The sequence below is a fragment of the Ixodes scapularis genome, unplaced genomic scaffold (genome assembly GCF_016920785.2).
Source record: "Ixodes scapularis isolate PalLabHiFi unplaced genomic scaffold, ASM1692078v2 PGA_scaffold1__304_contigs__length_218370807, whole genome shotgun sequence".
Lineage (NCBI taxonomy): Eukaryota > Metazoa > Arthropoda > Arachnida > Ixodida > Ixodidae > Ixodes > Ixodes scapularis.
The window spans coordinates 140,646,669-140,669,777 of NW_024609846.1; the positions used below are offsets into that span (position 1 = coordinate 140,646,669).

General features: G+C 48.3%; 1 protein-coding gene and 1 pseudogene across 1 annotated transcript; both read left to right on the forward strand.

The window, feature by feature from the left end:
* Window positions 1-13,698: 13,698 nt before the first annotated feature.
* On the forward strand, window positions 13,699-15,272 carry LOC120842266 (annotated as a pseudogene).
* A 1,701-nt stretch (window positions 15,273-16,973) lies between these two features.
* Window positions 16,974-17,441, forward strand: LOC115324794 (ATP-dependent DNA helicase RRM3-like). The gene has a single exon (XM_029985432.2). The coding sequence runs from the start codon at window positions 16,974-16,976 to the stop codon at window positions 17,439-17,441; it is 468 nt and encodes a 155-aa protein (XP_029841292.2).
* Window positions 17,442-23,109: the final 5,668 nt, after the last annotated feature.

The window sequence follows — 23,109 nt, forward strand, 5'->3', positions numbered from 1 at the left end:
CAAAGCACAAGCGTCGTCTGCTCCGCAATTTTCGCCAATGTAGTTTGCTACAACATCGTGAGGAAACTTGTGAAAGACACCTCCCGGGCTGGTCAACTGGTATTTCGAGCAGGCAGCAGCACAACGTCGTGAGCCTATATGAATCTTTCGACATTCATCGCAGCACGTCGTGAGCCTATATGAATCTTTCGACATTCATCGCAGCTAGGCATCGGATGTGCGGACCGCGCTCGTATCGTAAACAAAACGTCATTTTTAAGCTAAAGCAGCGGCGAGACGAAACAGACTGCTCCCAGCTCTCAGCTCCGAGAAGCGCGCAGGGCAGCGCAAACTAGCGCATACGCGTTACGGGGATCATGTGGACGTTTTTCAACCAACACCGGGAGGATAAACTCATGACGTCGTGGTTCAATTTCGCTCTGAGAAGTAAAAACAAACAAAACGTGAGAATGACGTAGACATGCCTGTGACGTAGTGGCTCAATGTTGGCTGCTCCAACTCCGTGGCATTGGCTGCGCTGATGACTGCGCCTCACGTCGCGTGCTAGAGTTGGCAGATTTCGGCGACTTGGTTCATTTGAAAGTTTGCTGGCCAGTTTATTAAATGTGTAGACAAAATAGATCGTAATATTTTACACGAAGTCTTCCTATATGATACTGAAGAGGACTGCATAGTTCTCTATATATCAAAAATGAAGCGGAGTTGCCCTTTAATGTCACTGGTGGTGCACTGACACACGAGTTTTCCTTTTCTTTGATGGTCATTGCCTCGTATATTTCCCTTGATTTCTTTTCACGGAAACTTCGAAGGACCTTCGCCGCTGTAAGTATCGGTTTGCAGTAACAGTCTCTTACATGAACCGCGAGATGACCCGATGGTGTTGATTTTAGTGACAAAGCATGTTCACGTAACCTGGTGTTTACGCAGCGGCCAGGCTGACCAACATGTAGTTTGCCAAAGGTGAAAGGTATTTCATAAATAACCTTGCTCTGGCAAGGTATATATGTTTGATTGTGTCTCTAGTCGCATTCATTGCGACGTTCCTGTGGGGAATTTATCAGATGACATGCTTCTTTAGCTTTTTTGGTGCTGAAAATACGACAGGGATGTTACACCTGGAAGCCACCTTTATCGTGTTGTGTGATACCCCGTGAATGTAGGGTATTACAGCCGGGCGTTTTCCTTTGTACTTGGCTTTTTCTTTCTCTCTTGGGGCTGTTGATTACTCTTTCTTCTGCATCGTACTTGGATATCCAAAGGTCTTGAGTCGGTGTATTTATTTCTCAAAGCTCTTTCCCGCCTTGTGGTCACATGACTTTTTGAGGGTACGCCAACACATATTTTGATAATTGCCATTTTTATGAGTTTAGAATGGGAAGACTCATATTAGAGTAAATGTTTTCTTGATCGTGGCATGTACATCCAGCAAGTGTGGTTAAGTTCGTAAATCATATGTAGATCAAGAAATTGAAGGCGGTTGTCTGTGGGTAGCTCGTGTGTGAAGTTGAGTCCTTGCGCAATAATTGAGAGTTTCATTTGAGAGTTTCATCATAAATTTATTTCGCTGCCCAAGACAACCATATTTAGCGCCATTATTAACAAGATACAGGAGAACACGCTAATAAAGTTTGAAAGTTCTGATATTTAGAAATGCGGAAACAAATGTAAGCATTTTTGCGGAAACTGTTATTTTTGCGATTTTTTCTAGTAACTAACAACGTCGATACTTAATGATAAAAAGTTGAGTCAATCCTTCTTATACGTAGTTTGTCAGTAAATATTTCTAAACCGGTAGCCACGACAGGCGTTTGGGAGAGGTGACTCAAAGGCCAACTTTGCGCAACTCGCAGAAAGCGCTTCGCACCGAGACCTTGCATCTAATTTTTGTGTTTCTGGAAGGACAAATACTTTTTTTTTTTTTTTTGCAAAAACAAATTTCGGTTTTGTTCTGATGATCACTGAGTCTATAAAATATATTTTCTAATAATTAAAAATGGTCACCGGTCATGGTCGGACCAACTTCTCTGAAATCACCCTATACAAGAATGTATGGGAAAAAGCGATACCGCACACCACCTGCCGACGCAGTCTTAGAACTTTTCAACTCACACTAATATAAAGAACTTGCAACTTACTCATTGGTCCCCCACACATGCTCATATTTGGGTACTTAAAGGCGGAACAAAGTTCGGCGACACCCATCAGGAGGAACGCGCGCCACAAAGTCGACATTGCTAGGTCCAGTCGCTTCGACTGGACCTAGCTGTCGTAAAAGCCCCGCAAAAAAAGCCGAGAGTCGCTCCACCGTATGTTTGTCGCATGCGATAGAGTCGGTCTACCACTAAACTAAGAGTCATGTGGAAGCTACGCATTCGCCGGACCAATCAAGCAGTTTCCTCGTATCACATGACAGTGCTCCCGTCCCGTGGCTATTGGAAGGGGCGTGATCACGTGTCGGAAGGTAGACGTATGACTGTTCCGACGATCACGTATCTTCTACCGCGCTGTCAGATTACGGGTGAACGCGGCATAGCGATGCAGCTTGGGTAGGCAGCTGCGACAATGCGTCCCATTAATTGTGGAACGTCATTCGCCTGGTGCCGAGGAACACCGCTGCAGGCTGCCACTAATGTTGACATGAGCGGGAACGGAGAGGAAATCGATCTAGATGCAGGTATTGTTTTCGTCGCGCACCTGTCTCAAGTCACACGTGCAAATGTTTGTATTGCTTTACGACGACACAATTATTAATTATATATGAGGGTGCGCGGTGATATATATGTTGTCATATGTATTTGCGGTGTTGGGGAGTATTTTAAGTACATTGTACTTGAAGTGTTACTCCAAGGTAGTTTCGAATATTTGTGCTTTACCTGAAGTGCATTATTTGAGTACGTACTTGTACTTTACTTAGAGCATTTTTTTTTCTAGTGCTTTCCGAGGGGAGAGCAACTGCCGACTTGAAAGCACATTCCCCAAACTCGGCCTTGTTATTTTGTATCACGAAATTATGCTTTGTGAACTCTGAATCTACTTCATACATTATTCGTTCCCATTTCCGAAGATAATTGATGCACCCCTACTACCCCTGGGGCAGTGCATACCAATTAAAAAAAAACCTGTATATCGGAATGAAAGGGCATCATGAAAGATTGTGTTGAAAAGTAGTTGAGCTTTACTTTGGAAGTACATTGTACTTAAAGTACTTTACATCGACTACTTTGCACCGGAGGCTTATTGCGAAGGCTTTTGCGGAGGCTTATCGCGAAGGCGCCGTGTAACCGAGCTTTCGGTTGGACGTCAAAAGATCCCCAGGTGGTCCAAATTAATCCTCAGTCCTCCGCTGGGGCGTGCCAGATGCCCGTCGTTGGTTTGGCACGTAAACCACCCAAATTTTACTTTGGCCGGGTGTACTTCCTGCATTACCTGTAGTTCAAACCCTTCATTTACTTTGCACTTTACTTCAAGAACATTTCAGGTGAACTTTACCTAAGACTGACTATTTGTGTAAGAAAGATTGAATCCTATTTGAAATCCGCGCGATATATTGCTGCGCACTTCTTTATGCACACTAAAAACTTGAGAGGTACATATTTTTGTAAGGCCGCATTAATATTCGAATAGCGATAATGCACGCAAATATTAGATTAAATTAATGCTAAGTAGAAAATTATTTCACTTAAAAATAAGACATATTTGGTTAACATACCTCATAGGTTTCTATATATGCATCCACGTTTCGAAAATATCATGCACAGAGTGCCCACAAAACAAAACAGATAACATTTACAGTGGTATTTTTTTGGTTTTTTTCAGCGCATTGAAGACCTAGCCATCGCCCCACCGAGTGCTCAGTTTCGGCCTAATTGTAGCTCTAGCGGTACAAACGAAATATCAATGCTTTTATCTAGCTGCCGAATTTAAAGACATAAACAGTTTTAGAAAATTCCCATTAAAAGAAAAATATCCATTTCGGTAGCCGACAAAGTCATCTCCACGCATTTCTGCCCTTCAGAGGCCGACATTTCTTGAATTAAAATTTTTGAAAATCGCTTTTAAATTTTGAATCAGATATCGCCAAGCTCTCAAGCTTTAGCGTTTGGTCCAAGCCGCTATCGCCACATTTGAACCGATTTTCAGCGTTCGGCGATATATTCCTTTTTTTTCTTCTAAAAAAAATAAACTTTTTTTTTCTTTTGAAAAGGGGGGAGGGGGGCATTTTGTGCATTGCGGTGCCGAAGGCGCGAGGGCACTGCTTGCAGCATAGATATCATACCAAGAGGTCATAAAGCCCGGCAGGATTGCACGGGAGTCTGTGCAAAAGAAATTCTAGACGAAGCAATACACTCGCGCCAGCAGTTTAAATAAGTGCGTGACTGCAATATGTACGAAATAAGATATAAAATAACTTAGCACTAAAACTATGCAGTGAAAAAAAAAATGAGAAGGTCGCTGGGTGCAGCATCAATTTTCCCTGCTCATTAGATGCAGGGACTAATGGTATTTCATGTGTCTATGAAATATTTAAAGTACCAATCCCAACAACGAGGGGCATGGTCCACCTGCGCCATTTAGATCTAGACTCCGGTACCCAGTAAACGTTTCAATAAAAAAATTCGTTTTCTCTCCATAAAAAGAAAAATGATTTTGATGGGCTTTGACATCGCCTCAACACAAAAAGCGAGCCTAAAAAAAATAAAAACTTGACTCTGCAATTCACACTGTGGAGGGGGTTGGACACCGAAGCTGTGGTATCACCTTCAACGATTGCCCACTGCACTATAGACCCTTTTTATGGGAAACGCACCCAGGTGGTGCTCCAGTCATTGACGTCGCAGAGAACTTCCGGTTTATAAAAATAATGAAAAAAGTCCACCTGAAAGGAATTCTGCAACGATATTTTGGCGCTTATTTCTTGGTTTATTCGTGTTCAAGGGAGCAGTATCACATCAGACACACAAGCCTCTAGTTGAAAAAGACATGGAAAGGATTTTCGAAACGTATTAAACGATTAGCAAGGAGCACCTGGCGGATGTCGCTTACTCCTCGTTTGGTGCACGTGTCAACCGGCAAGGCACCTGCGTGGATGATCTACAACCGGAAATCGCCTTCCGTACTGGATCGACTAAAGTCATCACGCTTCTAGCAGTTCCCAGAAGAAAATGTCGATGTCGACTACTTCATTCATGGGCAGTCCGTGTGGATCCGACAGTTCTCAAGCGGGCTAAAGCGGAAGCAGAGGGGAGGCATCATAGCACGCTGCGCGGGACCGCTCTCTTGGATTGTCGACTCCGAGCGGCGTCAAGCCAAGCGGTATTCGAATCATATTGGGCATCGCGCTTCGAATACGAGCTGTTGGAAGATTCAGCCGTCACCACAAGTTTAGGACAGGTGATAAGATGATAGCCACGGCACGCATTCGGGCCTGCTTGGTCCAGAGAAAAAACACCAACTAGGCAGCACAACACAGACGACGACGTTCACCTTAAAGGGGCCCTGCGAGGACTTTTTTACTGGTTTTTAATTTGCACCGAACCTGAGCGCACTGACCGTAGTAACTTAGTGAAACTTTTCTTTTCTGGAAATTCGCTTTATTTTAAAAGTTATAGGCAAATTAAAATTACAAAGACAAGCAAAAAATAAGCTCCCTGATGACGTCCATGGTTGCGTGAGTGGCCGTGAACTAGAGGAGGGGTAGTGAGCTTAGCGAGCGCTCACGGCTGCCGCACTCCCTGTCGATGGCGCGAGAGGGCGCCACTAAAGCATGTTCTGTAGCTGTAATGAAAAATAGAGCACTTTAGAATTACAACAGGTATGAGGTGGTGAGAGAGATTTGGAAAGGGTTCATGGTGCCTGGCTTGACTTTTGGAAACGCAGTGCTATGCATGAAATGCGAAGTGCATGCAAAGACTAGAGATAAAACAGCGCGGAGTGGGTAGGCTGGCTTTGGGGGCACGTTACAAAACGCCAAACCAGGGAGTACAAGGAGACATGAGATGGGCGTCATTTGAGAGCAGGGAAGCGGTGAGCAAGATAGAATTTGCGGATCGGTTGAGACAAATGCATGCGGACCAATGGGCACGAAAGGTTTTCAGCTATTTATACATGAGGAGTATAGACACAAAGTGGAGACAGCGCGCTAGGAAATTAAGAGGAAAGTTTTTAGGCTATAGTGGAGATGCGGAAGAGCAGGTCTCAGTTAAAGGGCAACTCAGTTCATACTTTCGATTCTTGGATTATGACTGTTTTTAGTGCAGTCAGCGTCCCTGAATAGCAAGGTGTAATGTTTTTCTCGTTATTGTGCGTAGTTTTAAAGATATCGACGCCTCAAAGTTTTGTTTGGGGCGCGGCCAACAAAACCGAAACTAGCCGCTCAAGGCTCCGGCAACACTGGAAATCGGCCGCTATGTGAACGTGACGTCAGGATCGTTCTTGTTCAAACGAGGACGCAGGCCGAGCGGCACCTACCTCTGTTGTGCTAGCCGTCTAAAGATAGGAAGTAAGCTAATTTTGTTTCAGTTCTGTATACGTGGTAGTTATCCAGCCTATGTAGCAAGAGTTAGTGCGTATACCCGAAAGCTAGCGACTGGAAAACCCGTGAACTCGTACGGTGCCGTACTTGGCGGCCGCCACCGCGCGTGCGCTATGCCGTACTCGTCTCTTGAATACCCAAATGCTATAGCGACTGGAAAACGAGTGAACTTCCGTGCCGTACTCGGCGTCTGTCGTCGTGCGTGCAGTCTTCCGTACTCGTCGCTAGGCCTAAATTGTCATCGGGGCTCCGTGGATGGAGCGGCGTTGCTCTATGCCGCGCTGCCAGTGACGCACAGTACTGGGGGCCCTCTCGCTTTCGCGCTGCGGGTGAGTTCCAGACACGAAGTTTGAGGCTCTCCGACGCGGGCCGCCGCGCCCGAACACACGTGCGCTGGGCTGTACACGTCTTTTTTTTTTTTTTTGTTCTTTTTCCTCGGGCACGTAAAATCCGAAGTCCAAAGTCCACTCGTCGAACAGCGTTCACCCACACCTTCTTCAATTTCCTGCCCTTGGAAACTTGTGAAAAAGCACCTCCGTGTTGCGCAGCGGGTTGTTTGAGCAGCCCACACCTCTGCAAGTTGCACTCGGCATCTATCGAGGAACAGCTGGGCAGTCTCGGGCGCTCCAAATTGCTCGCTAAAACGAGTCTTGGAGTCCACACAAGCAAATAAACGAAAGGCTACCGAAGCTACACGGGCTACAGATAAAAGCAACGGCTAAACACGCCAATCACAAGCCGAAGAAGCGGTAGTAGCGGCTCAAAGAAGCGCATTCCGCGCAACGCCACCGGAGCAAAAAAAAGTGAAAGCCGTTTACAACTCCCTGTAACACCGAATTAGAGCGCAGCTCTTGAGGAGGAGGAGGGCAGGGTACTGGGGGGGGGGGGGGGTGAAGTGACCTGGGGGGGTCAAGTGACGATGCCGATGATGTCATTAGTGACGTCACTGATGACGTCATCAGTGATGATGACGATGCGGATGCCGGTGACGTCACTGGTGACGTTATCAGTGATGATGACGATGACGATGCGGATGCCGGTGAGGTCATCAGTGACGTCACTGATGACGTCATCAGTGATGATGACAATGACGATGCGGATGCCGGTCACGTCATCGGGGAGGTCACGTGACCTCGGCGGGGGGGTCACATGACCTCGGGGTGTGACCTTGCGGGTCACGTGACCTTATGATGACCTTGGGAGTCGCGTGACCTCGGGGTGACCTTGGTTACGCCGACGCCGACGCCGCTTAAGCCGGGAACGGGCCCCTAAGAGCTGCGCTCTAAAAAGAGAACGATACTGACGTCACGGCCCAATGTTGCTTTAGGGATCGGCAACCCGCTGGCCGTTCGCTAAGGAGCAGCGGCTCGCGGCGGGTCGCATTTTTATTATCGGCATTAGATGAGAATGCGGCGTCCCACGGACGTAATATTTTGGCTGGGGTCGTATTTTCTGTCACTACAGCGATACCGGTAATTCATTTCATTTTGAGTTTCGGCCTGAGTTTTCCTTTAAGAAGAAAGTTAAGGCCACAGAAAGAGATCGGTGGCTAGACGGAATGCAGACAAAGACGGCTCTGGAAAGCTATAGGTTAAACAAAACAGTTATTGCCAAAGAAAGCATTTATGGCAATTCTAGGGGAAGGTCATTGTTGTTTGAGGCGAGGATGGGTGTTCTGTACACCAGAACATACAAAGCGAAGTACCATGAAATGGATACAGTGTGCACTGCTTGTGGAGAGGAGGGCGAGACGGCTGAGCACTTGATACTCTAATGTAAAGGGCTTCACCCTATGCCTACCGAAGACAATATAGATTTAATAAAGTCATTGGGTTTTAGAGACAGCGAAGGGAGAATGAATTTCAAGACTGTAGAGATTACCAAGCAAAGATTAAGTGAATGGTGGCAGAAAGCGTGAGAAAACTAGGTATTTTCTTATTAACTGATGGTAAGGGAGTTTTATAGCCACACTTCCTTTGCAGTGCGGAGTGAATATAGATTTCACATTTAAATATTCTAAGCTTAAATGGTAAAACAAAATGGCCAGGTGGCGTAAGCTGCCGCCCGATCTAAAGGGCTCAGCCGGATTCATCCATCCATCTGGATAGGCTGTATGCAGCGGGCAGCCAGAGCAGCTCTCATTGCATTAGCTGCACGATTAAAGACTAATTCGGCATGACACTTCATTGGCCACAAACGACTGCAAACACGGGGTAAAGATCAGTTCAGAATGGGAGCCACTTCACGTTGCGATACCGTGAAACGGCCGAACCGCAAGACAAAGCTTCTTGCCAAAGGCCTTTGGAACGAGCGGCACCAGGCCTGGGTACCTCCTCAGCCAGGCTCCACGTCGTGGCCGAGGAGCCGCAGATTTTCGACGTGTGGCACACCAAGAGAATTTCATCGTCTGTGCCATCTTACTTGGTGTCTGTCCAAGTCTGCGGCCACCCCATCACCATGGAGCTGAACACGGGGGCCAGCGTGTCGGTCATGCCCGGGAAGCTGTTCAAGCGGACCTTCCCTGGCGTGTCCATCGAGGCGTCTGACGTGATGCTGCGCAGCTACTCCGGGCAGCTTTCCCAGGTCCATGGTCGGGCCCAAGTCGGCGTTCGCCTTGGCGAGAGGGAGGCAATCCTTCCCCTTTATCTGACCAAGGGGTCGTCGCCGACGCTGCTGGGCCGGAACTGGATTCACGCACTGGGTGTTAGGCTGCCGGAGTACCAAGAAGCTGCGCTGCACGTGGTGAAAGACGTCCCGAGCCTCCTGACCGACTTCCAGTCCCTGTTCCGGCGGGGGTGGGCACCTTCGCCGGCACGACAGTCGGCCTCCACGTACCCGAGGGTGCCCGGCCTCGTTTCTTCAAGCCGCGTCCGCTGCCGTTCGCCCTGAAGGACGGGGTCACCCAGGAGCTGCAACGGCTGCAGCGAGAGGGTATCCTGGTGCCCATCAAGACTTCCGAGTGGGCCGCACCGATTGTTCCAGTCCTCAAGCGAGACAGCCGCGTCAGGATCTGCGGGGACTTCAAGGTCACCATCAACCCCGTCGCTACCGTCGAGAAGTACCCGCTCCCTCATATAGAAGATCTCTGGTCGGCTCTGTACGGGGGACAGAAGTTCTCCAAGCTCGACCTTCAAGATGCCTATCAGCAGCTGGTGCTCCAGGATGCCGCCCGGAAGTATGTCACCATTTCGACTACCATGGGACTCTTCCAGTACACGCGCCTACCGTTCGGCGTGGCCTCAGCCCCAGCCACCTTCCAGAGGAAGATGGACAACCTCTTCAGGGGCATGAGGAACGTGGCGGTGGACTTGGACGACATCCTAGTTACCGGTACCGACGACGGGGACCACCTGCAGAACCTGCACAAGGTCCTGGCACAATTACAGGACGCCGGTCTCAAGCTGAGGCTGGACAAGTGCGTGTTCCTGACTCCCAGTGTGGAGTACCTGGGACACATCATCTCCCAGGCTGGCCTGGCCCCGGCTCCCCGCAAGATTGAGGCCGTGCTCAAGGCGCCGATGCCCAAGAGCAAGAAGGAGCTTCAGAGCTACCTCGGCCTCATCAACTTCTACAGGAGGTTCGTGCCCAACCTGTCAACGCATCTAGAGCCGCTGCATCGCCTGCTTCGGGATGGTCAGCAGCGGGCCTGGAAGAAGGAGCAGGACTTGGCCTTCTAGCGCAGCAAGGGGCTGGTCGTTAAGGCTCCAGTGCTGGTGCACTTCGATCCGGCCAAGCCTGTAGTCCTCACCGTAGATGCGTCGCCGTACGGGGTAGGAGCCGTCCTGTCGCACCGGGGTCAGGATGGTCAGGAACGCCCTGTGGCGTTTGCTTCTCGTCGGCTTCATGCGGTGGAGCAACGCTACAGCCAGCTCGACGAGGAAGGCTTGGCCCTCATGTTCGGGGTAGAGCGCTTCCACCAGTACCCGTGGGGCCCGAAATTCGAGGCGGTCACGGACCACAAGCCGCTGCTGGGGCTGCTGGGGCCTGACAAGGCAGTCCCAATGCAAGCATCGCCTCGGGTGGTACGCTGGGACTTTTCTCGTCAGACAAGTGTGGACTTTTCTCGTCAGACAAGTGTGGCATGACCTTATTTAGAGCCCGCATTCGTATCGAGTTGCATTAGGTCAGTGTCTCGTGAGTGTTCGCCTTCACAGGAATTACAAGTCGTTTTTAATCATCATAAAAAACCGCGATATTGCAATTTTATTCTCCACGATTTTAAATGATTGACTACATTTTAATACGTGTCCTGGGCGAGCTTTCGGGAGGGTTTGGCCTAAGGGCGCTAAAAACAATTTGGTGGCCTAGAAAGCAAGATACTATTTTCTTTCTAATCGGGGAAGTGTTGATGTGGATGATGCTAAGCTAGCACTTTTAAGCTGCCTGCAGTACTAGGAATGATAAAAATCGCTACGTATTTCTGCGCATGCTGTGAAAATTAGCGACACCGCGGGCCTTTCGCTACGGGGCTAGGCGGTGCCGGTACTTTTCTGGGCGTATAATTTTCGTTATTTTATTTTATGAACCCGTTTTTAGAAATGAAAACTCCGTTTTTGTTTAGTTTTGTTACTCTGTAATTTTATCAGTGTCTGTATCTCTTCTTTTATTCGTTCATACTAAAAAAATCCAGGTTTAATTACTATTTACGCTGTTTTTAGACTCCTGAGCCAGCGTCCCGGTGCTGACTTGGAAACTAGCGCTCGGTCTCAGCACCTAGTTCTCGAGTCAAGCAATTGCTAGTTATTTCAGTAAAAGGGAATGAGGCAAAAATAATTCAAATCACACCCAGAGAGCAATAAAAAAATAAGCGAATGTGAGATCAAAATCTCCTTGAAAATACAAAAGCACAGATGATGTTAAAAAGAACAAAATCAGACTCAAAATTTTATTTATTTCACAAAACTGCCAGCCAAGTAAAAGGCCACGGCAGGAGAATTCACTACAGGAAGAACACGAAAAAGATCACAGAATGAGAAAAGAAGATAAATGACACGGAGACACACCATACAAAAACAAAATGCTTTCTTAACACTTCACAAATGTGCGGGTAGCTTTACTGACAGGTGCAGTCACTTTTACATAAAATACTTCTAAAGCCTTACACATTCTAATGCAGTTACTGGTACGGTACACCTGTAGACAATAAATTGTACAAACCACAAGGAATTAAACATCGAGCTGCTTGATGAGACGGGTCTGCAGATATTCGACTTCAGATACATACTTAAGATAAGGATGGCTCACCTTGTATGCTAAAGAATCCACCAGCTTGTGCACTGAAGTCCTGTAGATGCCAATGAAGTGTGCATTCTAGAGGCAAAAGCTAACCCAATTCCCCAGTACCACATTGAAAATATGGGAAACACAAGAAAGATGAATCCTAAAAACTTTCTCGAAGATCCCTTTACTCCATCCAGTGCCCTTCATAGTGGACTTTTCGAGACACTTAAGTTGATCTGCAACGAAAAAGCGCTTAGGTCCAAATTGTAAATTGTTCTCTTCACGTTGCAACTGATACTCCTGTCATTGCGCCAATATCAGTTTTATCTGCATTGAATATAGTTCTTTGTAGCTCTTTGTTATTCATCAGTACACCAGAAAAACTGGCATTCTGATGATACTGCCTGATACCAAGTGTAAACAGTGTGCCTGAAAAAAAAAAGATTATCACTTTAGTCTTCTTAAGTGGCTGACAGTGAGATAGTAAGATCGGATGTAAATAACAGTGTGTAACTGTCTGCACTCTGCCAGCAAATAAACCGCAGTCGAAAATGAAAACTCATCAGTTGTTGCTGCGGCAATATGGCCAGGACAAGCTGGAGAAGCAAGGGCCTGTAGGGCGCTGCTCAGACCTTGCTCGGGCAGCCATGGGACGGCATACACTTCTAGAATGAATAAATGAACAGAGACAACAGTCGTTGTAGGTGTGCCTCGGTCGACCTGGAAACAGTATCATTGTACTAAACTCACCAGCAGCTTGGGGGGGGGGGGGGGGGGGTGGGGTTTTCGAATTAGGCTGCTCTGGGGAAGCTGGGAAAGTTAGGTTCGGTACAGCACCATTTGGAACTTGTGGGGGGCCTCAGGAGGACACACTCGCCTAGAATCACCAAAGACGGCACTAGTGGCAGGTGAGCCTCAGTTGACCTGGAAAAAGTATCAGACTGCCAAACTCACAAACAACTGTGGTCACTGCGGCAGATTGCCCCGAGGAAAAAGCTCCGCTTGGACCGAGCTGGGGGCCCTCGGGAGGACACACACTCCTAGAATGGACAGAGATGGCACTAGTGGTTGATAGGCCTCGGTCGACCACGAAACAGTATCGGACAGCCAAACTAAAGAGCAGCTGCGGCTGCTGCAGCAGTCTGTCCTAGGGATGTTTCAGTACTGTGGGCACTACCTTGTGGCGTACTATTAAGGTTTTGCTAGGGGTGCCTCGGGGACTTTAGGGAGGCAACCAAAATCATCAGTTTGTGCATCAAATTTGTATAATAAAACTGATGCAACGTGTCTCACTGAAGAATATATATATATATATATATATATATATATATATATATATATATATATATATATATATATATATATATATATATATATATATATATATATATATATATATATATATATATATATATATATATATTGTGAGACGTTGTACATACCATTAACATTTCCAGTTCCCTTGCAGTGGTGGTTTACTCTCATGGTTGAAGGTAACGAAAAAAGAAATGTTTAGGATAGCATCTTTCCTCAATTTTAGATGCGGAGCATCTCTTGCTCGGGTCTGTGTCCCGCGGCGTCGGCGTCGTAGTCCGCACTCACACTACGCATGCGCAACTCTCCTCCTTCCCTCTCTCCAACTGCTGCGCGTTACTCTCTCCGGTCTCTCTCCCTACCAGCTGCGTGCACTTCGCGTGCGTTCGCTTCTACTCACACCGCGCGCGCATGCGGAACTCTCCTCCTCTAGTCTCCTCTCCTTCAAGTGTGAATATAAGCAGCGGTAGCGCGCTGCGCGCGTTCAGTTCACCCGCTGTTGACTCCACTTCACTCCGTTCTTCCGATGAAGTGTGATGGAAGCAACAGTCCCGTCAGTTAGTGGGTTAGCGCAAGCAACCGTCAGCACCACCCCACAAACTAACAGCAACGCTACGTCCACTGAAAACAAAGCTGCGCAGCGAAGGGCACGCGACGCTGAGCGCAAACGCTTGAAGCGAGCGAGAGACCCTGAACTACGGCAACGAGAAGCGGCGTCCATTCGTCAACGTCGAGCGGCGGATGCTCAACTACGACAACGTGAAGCAGCGGCGGTTCGAGAACGTCGAGCAGCAGAACCTGAGGTTCGGGACCGTGGAGTTCAACGTAAACGTACGAAGCGAGCGGCGGAACCCGACCTTCGACAACGGGAAGCCGCGTGTAAACGTCAACAACGGGAGGCTGCTCCCGATGCTGGACGCGACCGCGAGCGCGCAGCGAAAGCGGCGGCGCGAGCCAAGCAGCACGCGCAGCCCGACGCTCGCTTCAAACGTGACTTCCTGGACCGGAGCTACGGGCACAGTTGCAAGGTGTGTGATAGACTTTGGTTCGATAACAACCTCACGCGCATCGGCAACATCCGTAACGAAACTCATCGGACCAACGCACTGTCAGTTCTTTGCAACGAGTTCGCTGACGCCAGCAACGACGACGACAGTAGCGCCGACGGTAAGAGCAAGACTGACTACAACGACTACGTTGTGTGTGCGTCGTGTAAAGACTCGTTGATCGCGGGTCGAGTCCCTGCGATGAGCGTGAGTTACGGCTACCGCTACCCACCTCGACCGGACCATCTACCTGAGTTGAACACGGTGGAAGAACGGCTCATCGCTCCTCGAAATCCCGTTCATGAGCATTCGACGCTTGACGCATGGCAACGGACAGTACGGAATTAAAGGCCAGGTCGTGAACGTTCCCATCGAAGTTCCAACGCTCGTTCAGTGCCAGCCTCGCAACGTTCCCGACGACGCGGCGATCGACGTTCACATCAAGAGAAGACTGGTGAGCAAGGCGTCGTATACAAGCCGGTCTGGTCAAGCGCAGCAACATCCACGCTTGGCTGAAACACTTGGAGCAGACTCCTCTCTACAGATACGTGAACGTACATATTGACTGGAGTCGACTGGACCAGTTCGACGGGGACGACGCAGAGTGCAACGACGACGACATTGAAGCTCTACCCGAAATCACAGACTTGGACGATCCCATGCAAGCGGTGATTGCTCTGAACGCCGTTAGCCAAACGCTAGTGTACGACGACGTCGGAGTGAGAAGCGAGGAGGACGTTCGGATACTCCTGGACAACACTTACAGCTTGCACGTTGCTCCGGGAGAGAACAAGGTTCCGATCTCGCTCTTCTTCGACGAGTACGCCGAGGAGCTTGCGTTTCCCACCATATACCTTGGGATTCCGCGCACGATCACGGGACCTCGGCCAACGCCATTCGTCAAAGCTAGCAGCGAGATTAGACGCACGGACCGACGCGGAGTGACGCCAGAACACGTGCTGTACATGGCCACGAAAGTGATGCGGTTCAACGTAGCCGACAAGACCATGACGTTCCGGACGAACGCAATCACAGACTCGTTTACCCGACAACCACTTGAGAGTCGCGGACGCGAGTTCCTAGACAAAGTGCTGAACCGGGACTTGGCCGTTCATGCGCGGAATTCCCAACACGGTTCAGTACTGGCAAGACCGACGTAAAGAGCTCTTTGCAATGATCCGACAGTTGGGCAGACCTCACTTCTTCCTGACGCTCTCCGCTTCCGAACTGCATTGGGATTGACTGCTCGAAACGCTTGAACGCCTGCGCGTGGGTCCGGAAGGTCGTGCTCGCGTAATCGGAGAGCCATTAACAACGACCCGGTTGCGTGCGCAATCTACACTCATCGGATCTTCGACTTGATCATGGACATCCTGAGAGACAAGCGCTGCCCTCCGTTCAGGCCGTACGTGGTCGTCGATTACTTCAAGCGAGTGGAGTTTCAACAACGCGGTAGCGCACACATCCACACGATCCTGTGGATTGACAACGCTCCCGAAGAAGAGCTTTGCGGCGACATGCCAAAGACGTTGGAGATGGTCGAAGCTCTGGTAACGTTGGACACTTCTCTGCTGAAACGCCCTCGAACGCAAACGCATGCACACACGCATACGTGCTACAAACGCCGACGAACCAAATGTAGGTTCGGCGCTCCGCTCATGCCTAGCGATACCAAGATCGTAGTGCCGTTTCCTCCGCTAGCAGACGACGCCGGCGATGCGGAGAAAGCGAAACGAAAAGGACTGAAGCGCGAGTACAACGAAATGCACGAGGCGTTGGCAGTGGGAGAGTTCCGACTCCGTGGACGTGTTCCTGCGCAAGTTCAACGCCGGGTCCGAAGCCGAGTACATGGCAATTCTACGCGCCGGACTCTCGAGACCTTGCGTCCTGCACAAACGAACACCAGCGCATAAGTTTGTGAACGCGTTCAACCCGTGGATAGGCAAGGTACTCGACTCCAACATGCATCTGCAAGTGATACCGACCACTACGCCTGCGCTACGTACGTCGTCGACTACGTGAATAAAGCGGATCAGGGCATGTCTAACCTTCACGACTTCACAATTCTGGGCGAGAATCCGGACATGGATTACGAAACCGTTCTACGCATGCTGGGAATCAACATGCTAAAGGGAGTGGAAATGTCTGCGCAAGAAGCTGCGTGGTACCTCCTGCGTCAAGACATGTCTCACAAGAGTAGAAACGTCGTGTACATTCCGACTTGCTTTTCCGAAGAACGCGTGCGAGTGCGCAAGACCAAGGACGAGCTCGCAAAGCTGAGTGCGTCTTCGACCGGCGTTTGGAAACGCAACGTCATCCAGAAGTACGAAGCTTGAGAACAAGCCGACCTGAACGGGGTGTGCCTGGCCGACTTTGCAAGCAAGTACAGGCTGGGTCGCGACAACCGTTACGTTCTGCGAGATCCACCGATCGTGATACGCTACCGCACCTACAATCCGTCCGACAACATCGACTCGTACATGCGGGAGCAAGTCTTGCTGTACGCGCCGTTTCTCAGCGAAGCCGTGGAAGTGCTCGACAACGGCAGGTACAAGCAACTGTACGAGGAGCACGCGCAGCTCATTCTGACCAAACGCAAGGAATACAACCCTGCCGACGACGTCACCGTGGCGGAACTGATCGATGAGCACTACAAGGCGCTAGAACGAGAAGAACAGCAGCAGCGCAAAGAAGACTGCGGATCGGGCCGCGTGGTTGTAGTCGACGTAGGCGAAGACGTCGACGCCGACTTACTGCCCGGCCATGACTTGACGCGGTTGATGCAAAAGGCCAGTCCGTGTGCGGCGGTGCGCAGACGGCAAGACACCATGGACACCGACGAGTACTAGGGTCTAATGCGCATGACCAACGCCGAGCAGTACGAGCTGCTGCGCGAAATCATTCACAGGCAAACGAGTCCGTCCAGCCCGCCGTTGCGCGTCTTCTTCACCGGTCCTGCGGGTTGCGGCAAGACGTTCGTTCTCCGCCTTGCCATGGACATATACAACCGTTACGGCAGTCGGCAAGACTCTGGCTACAACGCGTTCGTGATTTGCGCAAGCACCGGCAAGGCTGCTGTGGCAGTGGGTGGGACGACCGCGCACGCGGCGTTCAAACTGTCTCGCAAGCGAATTGGAACGACCGGAGACGGCGGCCTGAATCCAAACGAGCTGAACACGTTTCGCGTTGCGTTCCAACGAGTGAAGTGCGTGATCACCGACGAGGGGAGCATGATGTCTGCCGACCAACTGCGAGCCGTGGACTGCCGCCTCCGTCAAATCACAAATCGACTGCAAGAACCGTTCGGGGGGCTGGACGTGATCCTGTGAAGAGACTTGCGCCAACTGCCTCCCGTGGGGGGGGGGGGGGGGGGGGGGGGGGGTGCTTAGAATCGCGAAAATACGATAGATTGAAAATCGGAATCTGAGAAAGATAGAGGGGGGGGGGGGGGGGTGCTTAGAATCGGGGGTGCTTAGAATCGCGAAAATACGGTAGATTGAAAATCGGAATCTGAGAAAGATACATTTTGAAAAAAAAAAAAAAAAGAAACGCAATCAGGCTGTTTTTGGTCTTCTTTATAGATGAGAAATATTTATGTTAGCTTTTAAAGCAGGGACATTAGTTTCGAATGAATACTCACTGTATATAACTCTGGCTGCTTTGTTTTGAAGATTCGAGCCTCGAGATTAGGGAATTCAGGTGCGGTTTCAAAGTATGCTTGCATATTCTCATTATCGGAGGGTAAATGTTTTGTACGCGAGTAGTTTTGTTTCAATGGGAGCTAGATATAATGTCCATCTAATGAATCCAAGTATTTTTAGTCCACTATTTATTATTTTCTCGTTCCATGATAATGAGTCTGTAAAATACACGCCCAAATTCGTGTACGACGACGAGTGTTCTAGGGGTTGTGAAAGTAACGAATACTTGGTTACTCTTTTTACTGGAGGACTAAGTTAGGCACATTTGTTTGCATTTACGAGTGTTAATGTTCATCTGCCATAGGGTACATATCTAAATCGTCTTGGACAATATTGTGATCATAAGGTGTATTAATATTTTGGTAAATATCTCAAGCTTCAGCGAAGCCTAATTGTCGATTTAATTGATGATGGTAGGTAACTGATACTCATTAGAGACAATAGAGGCCAGAGTACACTACTCTTAGGGACACCTAATGCAACAGTCACGGGACCCGAATCGCCACAGCAGTATAAAAGTAATAAAATTATATAATAGTGATCTTTTTGTATGTATTGCACATATTTGTATTTGTTGTTTGTGAAAAATGTATTGCACATATTTTCACAAACGTTTCTTAGACCTGTGATATATCTGTATAAATTCAGCCATTCAATGCCCTCTGCTTGTTCAAATATAGTACTTGTTTTGCAGCAACTATCTGGTTGTTACATTAAAAAAACACCTTTGACCTGTTTCTTTGCAATGTTATCATGTGAAAACTTTATATTTGCAACAATAGTACCGTAATACCTGAGCGTTGCCGCAATACGGTGATGTAGTTCGACAGTACCGACTCTGCGAAACGACACAGGTATATTAGGGCGGCTCAAAACAAGTTGTCTACACAAAGGAAAGTGGGCATGCGAGCTTCATATTTAAAGTTGCTTGCATTTAAAATAAAGAAGAGAGTCGTAAATAAGAAACTGGTCACCTTTGAACACTGCGAAACGAGCCTCTTAGTATCCATAAATTCTGCAAATATCAGTCTTGAAAAAAATTATACACGTGCATGTTAGATTCTGTAGATTTTGTGACACCGAGACAAACATTATCTGTGAAGCATGTCGGCATTTAAACTGTAGCAGCATAAGGATACCCAAGAGACTGCTACACACTGTAAAAAAAGTCTGTGCGTCTACTTTCACGCACAACACTCGGAAAGCCAATCAGCGTAACTTAAGGAGGCAGATCAGCGAATGACAATGCCCCGAAACATCTGTTTAGACCAAAAAACACAGACTGAGTTGTGACATTAAGCAATGCAGGCGTGACGTTTTGCGTTGCTTAATGTCACAACTCAGACTGCGTTTTTTGGTCTAAATAGATCTTTCGGCACCGTCATTTGCTGAGCTGCCTCCGTAAGTTGCGCTGATTGGCTTTCCAAGTGTTGTGCGTGAAAGTAAACGCACAGACTTCTTTTAGAGTGCAAGGACACTGACTATCTGCACAAACACACACGCACAGACACATACACACACACATTCACCGACTTCAGAGAGCAGTTGCCTCTGCATGAGGACGAAGCGCAAGCACCCTGCTGGCCGGACAGCAACTAATTTATTTAGCCTTGATCCCTTAGCTTCTTTTTTTCTTTTAGATGCTGCACTGCCACCCAAAATATTGTTGTCGATCGCAACAAAGGTTTCTCAGCTTCCACCTTGGCCTCTTCAACGGTCCATAACTCGAGGACAAAAAATCTGACGAACTCGCCGTTTGCATCTTCTTTTATTATAGGAATTGGCCGTGAACATGTATTTTGTTTTTGAGAAAAATTTAAAATTCGACCGAAAATTTGTGCCTGAGATGACATCAAATCACCCATATATAGAATTTTAAATTTTTCTCAAAAACAAAATACATGTTCACGGGCAATTCCTATAATAAAAGAAGAAAACCCTTGGTGAAAACAGCAACAATGGACGGTTTGTTCTTTGACGTTTCGGCCGGAGTCCGGCCTTCGTCAGAAGAACTTTTACAGATGAACGCGGGTAGTATTTATACAATGCTACGATCAAGTCCAAGTTTCAGAAACGGCGGGATGACGGTTGGAGTTTCTTGACAGTGGGCGGAGGATGACTTTGTGTCCGGGCGGGCAGGGGTGACCTGGACGAAAGCGTACAATAAACGAAAGCGACACGCGCAAACCTAAAAGCTGCCACAAAAAAAAAAACAAAAAAAAAAAACGGCACGGTCACTTAGGGGGTTCTGTGGGGCATGCATGAGTCAGACCTGGAAGGGTACAATGTTAAACCTAGAAATAAAGGGAAAGAAAATAAATATCAAAACCTGTTGATGATCCAGTTCCGGCCACAAACACAGTACCACTGCTAACAATAATATCTGGGACCAGAAAAATTGGCCCCTGTTCGCTGTTGCTATTCGTCTGATAGCGTTTTTAATCGATATAGGAGTGCCGGGGCTTTTATTTACTCCTTGTTTAATTGCGTTGAATCGGTAAATTAGGTGGGATTCACGCTGTTCACGTTCGCGATTTGAATTAAATCCAGATTCTAGGAGCGTCACTGACAATTTATCAATCGAGTGTTTCGGGAGAGGGAGATGTTTCGATAGCGGCAGTGTCGGAAGATTTATGGCGTGAAATTTGTGATTATTCAAGCGCAGTCTAAATGCCGTTCTAGACTTCCCTATGTATTGCATTTTGCATACGGTACACTCGAGTAAGTTCAAGACATTTGACGAGGCACATGTTAGATGCCCTTTAATTTTGACCGAGAACTGCGAGTGCGTGCTGCTGGCAGTGTTTGTGTGCTGCATCTGTTTAAAGATCAGACACCCTGAGTGCATGCAAGGCATACGTTCGTTAGGTGGCGGCGATGAATTCATCCGAGAGTTTACTAGCGCGTCTTCGAGGTTGCGCGATCGTCTGTGGACTACCCCAGGGGCGGATGGAAACGCGTGTTTAAGGCGCTCGTTTTGTTTGAGAATGTTATAATGTTGTCTTAAGATATTATTCGCATTAGGATGCTTCATGCTATAACTTAGATACAGATGTGTGCGTTGCGTGTCGCTTTGCGTGGGGCGCGGGCTGATAAGGTCTGCTCGGTTCAGTTGCTTGGCTTTTCTGATTGCATCGTCGATTATACGGGGTGGATACTTTTGTTTCTCTAGCACTGACTTTAAATTTTCGCTGCTCGCATCAAAATCTGTTTCTTTGGAACAAATTCGTTTGAAATGATGAGCTTGGCGATAAGGAATGTTGTTCTTGCAATGGTGTGGGTGGTCGCTTTGATAATGCAGGTATTGCTGTCGATCTGTTGGCTTACGGTACAGGCTCGTGGCGAGTTTACCTTCGTCTATTTTAACAGTGACGTCTAAGAAGTTTATTATGGTTTGAGAGTACGAATGTGTAAAGCGGATGCTCGAACGAGCAGCGTTGTATCGATCTATGAAGTCCACCAGCTCCTCCTCAGTGTGCGACCAGACAATAAATATATCCTCTATAAACCTTCTGTATATTAGCGGATTTACGAGGCATTCAGAAAGGAACTGAAACTCTAATTTACCCATAAATACGTTGGCATAGTTCGGGGCCATTTTGGTGCCCATAGCGGTTCCGCTAACCTGCCTAAAGTATTTATTGTTCAATTCGAACCTGTTGAGTTCTAAGACAAGCCTCGCTAGAGTAGCGACGACGTGTCAATCTGGGGTGTCCGGTTGTTTGTAAAGTTCGTACATGTCAATTAATGAAATAACTCCATCATCGTGTGGGATAATCGTATACAGCGATGACACAACGAGTGTGACGAGATATGATTCGGCTGGTTTTATTGTTATGCCTGTCCTATTGTTCAGGGGATTTAAGCTAGCCCTTTCGAAATTAGTGAGGTAATCCCGTTGTCCCGCCTGCCTGCGATATTCCCGCATTACTTCTTTTTGCACTGCGGCTATGTACAAGTTAAGACAATCGTTACAGTTAGCTTTCGGCGTCCAGTCGCTAGTTGAACGTGGCTGAGAGGGGTTGGAGCTAGAAGTTCTGTCCAAGAAGTATTCCCGCTATCTTAAATTTCGAGCAAAGTTGTCGAGGTTGCGTAGTAATTGAAATTCGTCAACAAAACCTGTGGCGAGGCAGAAGTTCAATCCTTTCGAAAGGAGTTTTTGATCTTCTGTAAAAAAAGTCACTCCAGATATATTAACAATTATACTGCCACGAAGGGCACTTTAGCTTTACCTATCGTCTGTTATGCTAATAGCCGGTTGAGTATGTTCGCTATAGTTAAATGATGTCGTAAGCTGAGGTAAAACAGGGTTAGGAACCTTATCGCGCTGTAGCTTACGTAGCTTGATTGTTTCGAGGTCATGGCGTTTCTTTTTATCGAATTCAGATAGGGCGCTAATTTCGGATGTCGATAAGGGGCCATATGAATGGAGAGGTGCAGCGGTCGCGGTAGTTAACTGTTTTACTTGTTTGTCACTATGATGAATCGCTATTTGGACCAGTTTAAAAAAAAAAGCCTCAAGAAGAAACTCTTGCCATTCCGATCGGTCATGTTGGTCGAGGGTTGTGCAGGCAGGAGGAAGGGAAAGCGACATGCCCTTCAGGGTAATGCCTGGTTTAAGGTGCACTAGGAAGGTTGATTTATGAAGTACGTGCTTAATACGTTCATCTAAGAACTTTCGTACTCTAAGAAAAGTGGTACTGTAGTTTGGAGCCAATGGAACTGGACTCACCGAACTGTCGTCAATCTTCTTTCGGGTGCGGGGAGCTCTCCGCGGCGGGCTTTCGCAGGTTGTAGCGCTGTCTTGGGGTGCTCTTCGGCTGCTGCGGGCGTGGCTTAGGTGCCACACTCTCGACAGGTGTCGGGTACTCGTCGACGTATAGTCGACGGTCTCGCTGGCTGCCGGGCGCGGTGCTCCCGGGATCTCCACAGGGGCAGCTGGGCTCTCTGGACCGGCGTTGAGGGACCTTGAACTCTCGGGGGGCCTGGGTTCCACTGATGAGGCTATCCTGTTGCAGTTGGTGGTGGCGGCGGCGGGGATTTCCGATGACCACCCTGGCGAAGTCGTACTTCTTCCAAGTTGCAGAATAGACTTCAGGTTGGCCGCGAGGAGGGCGACTCCCGTGAAGCCCGGGTGCAGCCTGTCAGCCGCCAGGACTCGAAGAGGCGGCAGCGACGTGAAGTCGTGGTCCAGGAAGGTCACCTTGCCTGGTTTCCTGCAGTAGTCCTTGACCGTGTTATTGAACTTCCGGGCTTCGGTGTTGAACCAGTGGACGAAGCGGTGGTTCGACTGATC

Excerpts from the sequence above, each read along its gene's own strand:
- LOC115324794 (XM_029985432.2), top strand. The coding sequence starts at position 16,974 with ATGACCAACGCCGAGCAGTACGAGCTGCTGCGCGAAATCATTCACAGG.